This window comes from Puntigrus tetrazona, chromosome 22 (assembly GCF_018831695.1).
Source record: "Puntigrus tetrazona isolate hp1 chromosome 22, ASM1883169v1, whole genome shotgun sequence".
Taxonomy (NCBI): Eukaryota; Metazoa; Chordata; class Actinopteri; order Cypriniformes; family Cyprinidae; genus Puntigrus; species Puntigrus tetrazona.
The window spans coordinates 6729304-6739109 of NC_056720.1; the positions used below are offsets into that span (position 1 = coordinate 6729304).

At 41.4% G+C, this 9806-nt stretch overlaps 1 protein-coding gene across 5 annotated transcripts in view; it reads right to left on the reverse strand.

The window, feature by feature from the left end:
- Positions 1 to 478: 478 nt before the first annotated feature.
- adarb1a (adenosine deaminase RNA specific B1a) overlaps positions 479 to 9806 on the reverse strand; it is a 26011-nt gene continuing 16683 nt past the window's right edge. For 3 of the 5 annotated variants that reach the window (XM_043223466.1, XM_043223467.1, XM_043223464.1), the window contains 8 exons: positions 9216 to 9284; positions 6540 to 7477; positions 5591 to 5705; positions 5338 to 5506; positions 3983 to 4414; positions 2832 to 3013; positions 2567 to 2745; positions 479 to 2464 (listed from right to left, as the gene is read on the reverse strand). In XM_043223466.1, the coding sequence (XP_043079401.1) occupies positions 2288 to 2464; positions 2567 to 2745; positions 2832 to 3013; positions 3983 to 4414; positions 5338 to 5506; positions 5591 to 5705; positions 6540 to 7477; positions 9216 to 9284 (2261 nt within the window). In that variant the 3' untranslated portion in view covers positions 479 to 2287. Of the gene's footprint in view, positions 2465 to 2566; positions 2746 to 2831; positions 3014 to 3982; positions 4415 to 5337; positions 5507 to 5590; positions 5706 to 6539; positions 7525 to 9215; positions 9285 to 9806 lie in introns of all 5 variants that reach the window. The other 2 variants (XM_043223468.1, XM_043223465.1) reach the window with 2 other exon arrangements.

Genomic DNA, 9806 nt, shown 5'->3' on the forward strand with positions numbered 1-9806 from the left:
TTTAGGATGTGAATTAAAGGAGTCGTGGATAAAAGCACTTTAGCCGAAAGTGCCATTGTTCAAAGACCAATCCGCCTCAACGAGCCTGCGAGCTCAGATAAACACAATTTCGCTCTAGTCACTGCGATTACCACACCGCTAATCGCTTCATTTTGCATGTCGCTATTGCGGGGTAAACAAAAGTCGTAATTTAGCGGAATTAGAATTCCAGAAACGAGTCCACTTGAACCTCTTTTGTTCTTAAGGACGCACAGAATACTGATAAATGTGTTTTTAATCCCTCGCCGGGTCTATTAAATTGTTTGGGTATTTGAAAACTTTCAAGCTTTCAAAAAGGTCGGCCCAATTGCACAAAATACGGTTTAGCGGAAATCGAGTACGACTTTCGGGATTAAAAGAGAAACGCGTTGCAGCGACGTCGGGAGTTGTTTGGGGAACGTTAGAAGTCTCGAAAACAAAAGTTCGACAGACCGAAAACTGAGACCGATCAACCACAAAGCCTGTGGTCATTTTATTTTCTTACAGTACAGTTTCTTTTGTATTTTTCCCCTCTTGTAAAATCTTTTGAGCCTTTGCTTAGATGCAGCATTTAAAGCATTTCTGGCCCGGCAGAACCGGTTCAAACCGAATCCATGCGGGACTTTAGTTCAGACAACAAAGAGCATCCTGCATCGCAGAACACAGTGGCATTATGGGAATTTTTCAGGACATGTTCTTGACGTAACTGGGTTGAGTTCTAGAGTTTACATTGATTCTAGAGCTCCCACTGAGCCGAGACAAACTAAATAATAAAGGCTTGGTCTCAAAGGTTGCTCTTAGTCCATTGAGGACTCAACGCTTTGGTGACGTAATACAGCATAGACCCTTGGGTTGAAACCCACTGTAAAGTTGACTTCAGTGCTTTGCAAAAGCGCTAAGAAGCACCCTATTAAAACGTAAAATGATGAATGAGACGCCCTACGGTCTTGTGTACTTCATGAACACATGCAAACAGGGACACAAATGCACATAAAACCACCTTTCGAGACATGACCTAAGTAATAAATGTCATTTTTGTAAAATCTGTTACATTGTAAATTACATCATTACAATAGCTGCACCACTTTTTTGTCTTTAAACGCTACAAATGGTCCCCAATCTCAATTTGATAAACTCGGATGAAGTTCAGTCTTTTATTGTTTTCAATAAAATGGCATCACGTTCTTAACATTAAACAAGAAATTGGTCGATAAAATCAGTAAACGAAACGGTCACATTTACAATAAAGTGGAAATGTGGTTTTAGACAAACAAACAAACAAAAAAAAAACGTACATAAAAATACATTTTACAAGTATTGACAAACGAAGGAACAAAAAAACATTGGGTTTTGACTTTACCCAAAACCGGGCTGAGCTTTGTTGGGTCATTTTATTTTTAGCTACACATATTGGTCAATTACTGCTATTGGCCTGTATTTGTAACTTTTTGAATGATCAGACATCGGCTGATTATTTGAACAGCTAATTATGTCCTTTTGAACAGAATGGAGGTGAAAAAGCTGGCCATTACAAAATTCATGCATTGAATAAAACATCTCCGGCTTGTTGATTAATAGCACTTAATTACAGTTATCGCAGCTTGACTGTTATTTAAGCACCTTAAGTAAACTAAACGTTGAAAAGACGCTAAAGAATAAAACAATTCAATTCCATTATAGGTTGTTTCATGTAAGGGTATTTAAAAACGCGTCAGAAAGTGCAGTACCACCATTGGTAATGGCTAGAAGTACCAAATATCAGAAGATGTTGTATTTAACAGAGACCTGTGTCAGAACGTACGTTTTGTATTGTAATTGTTTCCACAATATTGTGTGGTTTTGTGCAACCAAGCTGCCGGTTTATAGCAAGCCTAATATAGATTGGTCTTCTGTCCTGAGAGAAAAACTTTATGTGGGGAACGTCCTTGGTGAAATTAAAGTCTTTACATTATTTAATTGGAATGAAAACAGTGATCCACTACCTATGATGTAACTTAAAATCTTTTTGAGGTAAAATTAAGCCAGTATTATAGTCGACGTGATTAACTGTGCAAGCCACCTTGAATATGTGGGTTTAGCACAAGGTTTCAGCCGACTTCCATTTTTTAAATAAACACAACAGTGTTGTTTTTTTTTTTACAGATAAAAGAAACCAAGCAGCTCTCAGTTATAACAGAAAAAAACAGCTATGGAGGCTAGATTAAAACCTGGCATTCCGTGTAAATGTACAAAAGATCTCTTGCCGACAATCCCTTTCTCTTGGTTTATCTTAAGAGGTAAGGGAAAACTGGTCTTGTTCAATGGGTTTTTCAACCCACGCTCCAAGTCCCGCTTTGTAGAAAGCTTTGAAGAGAGTCTGTTTGGCCGTGTGATACTCCACTGCCGCTTGTTTTGCCTCGTGGTAGGAGCCTGGCCGAGATCCTTGGATCCGCAGACTCTCGCCGAGCTGAGAGAATATTTGCTTGTTAATACACAAAATTGCCATATTTGCTAAAAATGAAACCTTGATTGTTTGGGTTCGTCTATCATCTATCTAGAAATGCTTTACCTTGGCATGTAGACAGACCCAGCGACTGTAGAGGGCATGTTTACTGAGATGAGATGGTCTTCCAAGATCATCTTTTCCTGTGGTGGCGTTAATGATCTCCAACCCCTGATCTCCTACTGTCCAATTGACGCTGAAGTTGGGAGCTTTTCCAGGTTGCCTTGCTTCGGTGTTACTGATACCTGTAGAGGAGGGAGAAAACAGACATGGTTGGGCAAAGAGCTGAGAGAACCGATAGAATCGATCATTTTTATTTGAGATGTTTTACCACTAAGAAGAGGTCTGTTGAGGGCGAATGGCTTGGGCAGATCGTCCATGTCAGCAATGCGCTGATACATGGCTCTGGAAAGATGGTCGGCATGGTACAGACTTCCCAAAATTAAACTGGAGAAATAGATGGGTTCTGTAAAGTAACTCAGAAGAGACCCCTGCACTCCGATGATGTTCCATCTACAAATACAGAAAGAAAACCGCAGATGTTTTTGAAAAGTGCAGGTGTGCACCTGGTTGACTGAAGTAAACAAAGCCATTGGTTGCGTGCAAAGTATTCGCCCCCCTGCGGACGTACAGCACGATACTTATGCCACAGCACCATGAAGGAATAAAACAACATCCTGATATCAAGAGAGTGCACTCGCACAGTCATATTTACGGCGACCATTGATATGATCGGAAAAATAACACCTGGGATCTATAATCTCAATCACTGCGATTTCTCCGAAGTCTTCAGAATAATTTTTTTCTAAAGGTGATGCATCAGATCCATGCTCTCAAAAAGCCTCAGCTCACAGCTGGATGATAACGACCGCGTTTAACTGGAGTGGATTTCTCGGCATCCAGTGCGAGGCACGCGAACGTGTTTGCGGCAGTAGGCTTCCCTCAGCAGGACGGCTGTTTTTTGGAGACCATAATCAGAGCCCTAATCAGGGGCCAAATGCCCCTGCTCCAGGGAGCCCCCCGCTCTGGAGAGAGCTGAAGTGATTGGGGTTTCAGAGCCAAGAAGACAGCCAATCAGCTGCTTTCTGAGTGCCAGGCAACGGAATGCTAACGAGGCTCATTTAAGGTGGGGGGAGGGGCACGGGGAAAAAATAACACAGTCATAGAAAGCATTTGACATCGAGCGGATGAAGGAGAGGTGTCACCACAAAGGTGGGCCACCTGATGTCAGCCGGATTTTTTTTCCCCTCAAAAAGAATCATCAATTATCAAAGCCGAACTTTTTTCCAAGAAGAAAAGGAAAAAAGTCTGTTTTAGCATAAAACATGACTAGATATCAATTACGCTCCTGGTACAATAAAACAATCATTGATCCCTATTTAGAATTCTGCACCAAATACAATATGCTAAATTTGCAAATTAATTATGAGAGAGGCAATTGAGAATACTAACATTGTATGGAAACAATATTGTCAATCATACCTGGCGATCTTGTCACTACACGACATTGTTAGCAGTCGTTCTCCCTGCAACACTCCATCCCAGGTCTGGATGGTGTTACTCGTACGAACGGGTATCGTACCTTCTCCAGACTCAATCTTGGTTCGTAGTTGTCCGCGAGCCTTGCGGTTTGGATGCCGGTCGCCCTGGTCTGGAAAGAACGAGCTGGAATTTAGTTTACAGCATTTTAAAAACTGGTCCATATTTTGCTGTGCCGTACGACAACCAAATGAGCAAATCCATCCATCATAATTTTTTATACCCTCGGCACCAGCCTCATGAGGGGAGAAGATCCGGGCATCTCCGCAGGGCGACGTGCTGATATACAGATGGAACTGAATATCCTCTTTTAGCCGGTAGCCATGTTCGCTACACCATCTGAATATGGATTTCTCACGCTCCTCAGTGCTCTCGCTAAATAGAAAACACACACACACACACACACACACACACACACACAAACTTGTGAGATCTGTGATGTCAACAGAGACCAGTAAAAGGGCTTTGAAATGTCTATAATTGAAAATAGGTCCTTGGCCTGACACCCATGTCATCAAATCTGTCATTTATAATTTCACAGCAAATAAAGGCCATGTCTAATTGATTACGCACACATATCCATGTCCCTATCAATTCATGCTAACGGGCATCTGAGAAATTGATCCGAAAAAAATTCTTCTTGTGAATGATCTGTCCATTTTTAAAAGGGACGATCAGAGTATTTTCACCACTCAAATAATATTACATATTTTTATTATTTACTAATTAGTTATTTGAAGGCAAAGGGTGGTCACACCAAATATAGATTTGATTTAGATTTCTCTTTTGTTCATTCACTGTATTTTGTTCATTTATGAAAATAAATATTTTACACTTACATTTTTGAAAGCACTGTTTGTTTACAGCATTTTTTTCACACCTGCCTAAAACTTTTGCACAGTACTGATATATATATATATATATATATATATATATATATATATATATATATACCTATACATATACATACACACACACAGTATATATATATATATGGTAATAACAGCATGGAAATTATATATTAGTATCAATTTGATATTAATGGTGTTCCTCAGGGATCTGTTCTAGGGCCTCTAGTTTCCATCATCTCTTTATTTCTATTAAGTCACATTATCCATTGCCATTTTTTTTTTACTTAAGACATAGCTAAACGACTGACTACTTTTCACTTTGTTATTCTAATTTTACAGTCTTATGATCTCTACATTCAATATACCTGTATGCATGTAAGACATTATGTAAAATAAACATATTATTCTAATGAAAATGTATAATTGCAATATATGTACGTGTATCACCTGAGAAAGTATTCCAGCTGACCGTACAGGTATCTGATGAGGGAGCGACGCGCGATGATCTCAGCATGGCAGTCGTTGAGGGCCAGTCCTCGATCACTCATGTACTCCCCATTTATACATTTGGTTCCTGTGGTGACGCAAATCACCTGGGCATCCTTCACATCCGTACCTGATAAAACGGTCAATGCGATTCAGCCAAATTGGACATTTTCCCGGGTTCAACATTCCAGTTATAAGCACGCATAGCGCTTACCAGTTGTCATGACAACACCCGCGAGGACTTTCCGCCGTGCATGTGGAGACGTAAAGTTATCCGTCAGCTCACTGAACTTTTCCACAACTAAATGAGAGACAGCGTCTGCAAGGACCTAAGGAACCCACAACGTAAACCGTACAAACCTCTGCATACAGCGCTTACATGTCATTAAGCTAATCAGCAACAATTAAACTGCTAAAAGACCACAGCGTTATGGAATAAATTCCACGCATCCGTTTGAAAATGGCTGACAAAATGGCAAATGCTCAAACACAAAAGAAATGAACCGCTTGACTGACACAGACCTTTTACTGAAAGATCTCTTTAGACAGAGAGGTGAGAGCGATGTGTTTTCGTGTTTGAGAAGGGCTCCTGTATCTGATTTTAATTAAGATTCTGTTTATTCTCTTCGGTTGTTATCAAGGGGGAATGGGAGGGATTATGAACAGGATTAACTAATGTGTAAATAATGCCGTGTACACTGGCGCACCGATTAAAGGTTTAATGCTTGAGTTCACTTGAAATCCAACTGAAACGTTCGTGTGTAGGTTCTGATTTAATTAAAATTGTTAAATGAAGACTGGCAGGAGCTTTATAAAGGACAAATGATGGTTAAGCAAAGCTACCGAAGCATAGCATTTAATCGCATTAAAATTGCTTTTTCAATATCAAGCTTGATAAAATGCAAGACAGAAGTCCTATGTATGGGGTCGTATAGAAATTAAACTAATTCATTTATAGCGTAGTCGGTTATGTTCATCGTAGTCTAAACTTAGCCCACCATGAGGCAATTCTGACCGAACAGTGATCACTTACACAATGGCACCCAGTGTTAACGTTCTGGTGGAAATAAGTTGAGGGGAAATAAATGATATATTTTTATGGCAAAGGGAAAGAATGAGTGTAAATGACCACTCTAATAAAAGATGGGGCGAGCAGTTCTCACCTGAGGCAGGTGCAGCTGAAGTCCCTCTCTTGGGATTGGCTGTCGGGATGGCGTCTGGTCCAGCTGCATGTTAAACAGTCCTGACAGAGCCGCTTGGGCCGCCCTCGCTTTCGCCAGCTTTTTATTCCGTCCCGAACCTTGGAACATCTGAGCGTCTACAGTAACCGCCATTATAAAGTTCTTGGCATGGCTTTCACCGCTCTCGGCCACAAACTCGTACTTCAGTCCAGGCCGAAGCTCATTTAGGATCATCACAGCGTTTTTGCCACTGCCTGTAGGGGGAGTCGTGAGCACAGGGGGTAGGGGGGGAGGAGGATGCGACCTGTTGCTGTTTTTCAGCGCCACGGGCAAAGGGTATTCGTTTAAGGAGCAGAGAGACCCATTGCTGCCGAGACTCAAGTAGAAGGTGTCTTCAGGCGGCGCGGGCGTCTCAAATCCGTTAAATAGCATGTCTGGGAAATCTGCTTGATCTGAGGTGAAGTCTGCGTTAACAGTAAGCGTGCGGCCCATCGCGAGATGAGCTTCGGATGCATTGGGAAACTGAACGAAAGAGCGCAGCGCTTTTTCGGCCGCATTCAGTTTGGCTTTCTTCTTCGTCGGGCCCGAGCCCTCAAACAACTGTCCGTTGACCTCAACGTTCATGACGAACACGGGTGCGTGTACGGGCCCCGTCTGAGACAGAAGTTTGTACTGCAGTCCCGGTTTGATTTCGTTCAGTTGCATGAGAGCGTTTTTCGGCAAGACCGGCCCTTGTGGTTTCCTGCGCTTCTTGGGCCGGAACTTAGAATGCCCGTGGCCTTTGTTGCCATCCTCCAGAGGGCGTTTCCTGCTCAACCCCCGAGCGTTTCCATTGGTTAAGTAAGGCCCCTCCCCCAGCGCTTCTTTGGAGGAGAGGTTGTCCAGGTTGCGGTTTTCTTTAACGTCCATGCTACACGAACCTGTGATGTCCAGAGAGAGTAACTTACAAAGCCTTCCATGCAGGACCTTGTAAATGTAAAATTTAGAGATTCTTTCATCTCTCTTTGTAACTGGATTGAATGATACCATCCTAAGCTGTTAGTCTAAAACATTTAACAATTAAACGAAATGAATACGGTTTAAAAAATTTTAGCTATGAATTTTTAGCTGTGACACTTTGCAAATTGCCTTGTTAAAAAAATTGTACACTAAACTTGTAGCAATACATTCTATATATCCATTGTTTAGGTATTTATACAGTTTCCAGAAGAAAAAAAAAAAAAAAAGAGTAAATTTTCCTGGGAATCCAGATTTTGTGTTTATTTCCAGTATGTTTCATTATGCACCCTTACTAAAGAACAACTGCAAACTACCAAAACAAAACATCATATCAACCAGTTGCCAAAGCTGATGGAAATCAGTGTAAATTCTCATTTATAACATCCTGCAGTAAAAGCTTGTCAAGTTACTCCATTTGGTGCTCAGGAGTTAAAAGAGAGAGAACAGACAGGCAAAAGCAACTCATATTTTTTCTTTGTTAAACCTGTATCCTCAAACAGCAGTCCCTCAATGGCACTGAACATAAATGAATGACCTAATGACAGCAGTTTGTATTGTGGTTGTTGCATCGTCTCATCAAGTTGCACCACACAATGTTTCAGCCTTGAAGACGCGGCTTTCATTGTTCTTCTCCAGAAGCGGTTTCATAGGAACTTCGGTGGAAGATGTACAGGTAGCAACAAAAGAGAGAGAGTAACTTCTGTCCAAGAACTAATTCATCTCTTTGTTACTGGACTGACATTGTTATCTTCTAAAAGTCAATTGCAAACACTAACAATTACAATGCAGGCGAATAATGTTAAAAGAATAAGCGGCACCGATAGCCTCAGGTGCATTGGAAACCTATAAAGACTGCGAGCCATCTTTGTGTACTTTGTACTTCGTATAATTTCAGCTAGATTCAGTTGCACTACAGCATTTTTGTCTTATTGGAACAATTGTGGCCTTTGGTTGTCTTTGACCAGTGACCCATTTCGTGCCCTATTCTTCCACATGGCCAACGTTCAGTAACAGATTTGAAGAAAATGCCTTCACCACGAAACAGAACATAACCTGCAACCTGAAACGATGCTTTAAAACTCCACGCAGGCATCGTGTTGGAGAGTGAGAGCTTATAATCCTCAGCAGACTGAATCATCACACTCCGATTTCAGAGTTGTCAACAACCTTCACTATTCCTCTGCGCTGCCTGTCTAGAAATCGTCGCCCCGGGCACGGTGTTAACTTCCTGACCATGCCCCCTATAGACTCTGAGGATACTGTAGATTGTGCACTAGCTCAAAGGCAACAATCAAGTGGAAAACATGTAACAGGATCTTATTGATAGGATGAGGAAAAAAGCAGAAGGGGGCAGAAATCAAGGCTATTACTGTACATCCGTTGCAGACTCTCACATTCTTTTGGAGCTTAAAAATAACTCGTTTTTTTAATAATCTACATCGATGAACCGCAAGAATAGGTCAAACTTGCTTCCTTAAACCATTTAAATCTTTTCATCTGCTCTTAATTTAGGATTAGATTTAAACAGAGAGGAATATTTGACTAGGTTGTGAGGATAAGTCTTCCACTTTCAACACTGTACTGATTATCAACCTTTTAATCAGTACATTGTTAGCTGAATTTCCTAAGAGATGGAGTTAGATATGGAAAACGACTCACTTAAGTGTTTTTCTTCATCCACATCCAGACTGCAGAACTTCTGCGGCCCCCTGGGCCGCCCACCGGCTCCTGTTGCAGAGAAACCAAGGGAAGGACATTTAAAATTCATCTCCAATCATGATTTCTGCTTACTGAAGTCATCTGTTCCCACTTACACCCTCCGCCTGCTCCCTTAATGAGGCTAATTAACCAGCTTTAATGACGGGAGACAACTAATGTGCAGGTGCAATTATTGCCCAATTAAATGCTAACATTCCCCTAATGAATCAGTGAAAGAGACAGGCAAAGTATGCTTTGAGAAAACAGTCACTTTTAGCACTCAAGCTGCGAACCGAAAAAACTTTGGAAGAATTAAACGTCTGTCGAGGAGGAGCGGTCCTGTTTATCGGATCCAGTGCTCGAACATACTTGAAAACCGAGGTCGAGCCGGTTAGACGCGACATCAAAAAGGAGAGATGAAAAGCAGGAGATATTTTACAATCGTTCGTTCTCGTGCTTCGCAACGTTTACGAAATATTTTGAAGCCAGTGTCGGCGGAAACAAAATAACCGAATTCGGAAGCAGGGAGATATGGATGCTTCAGTACGGATA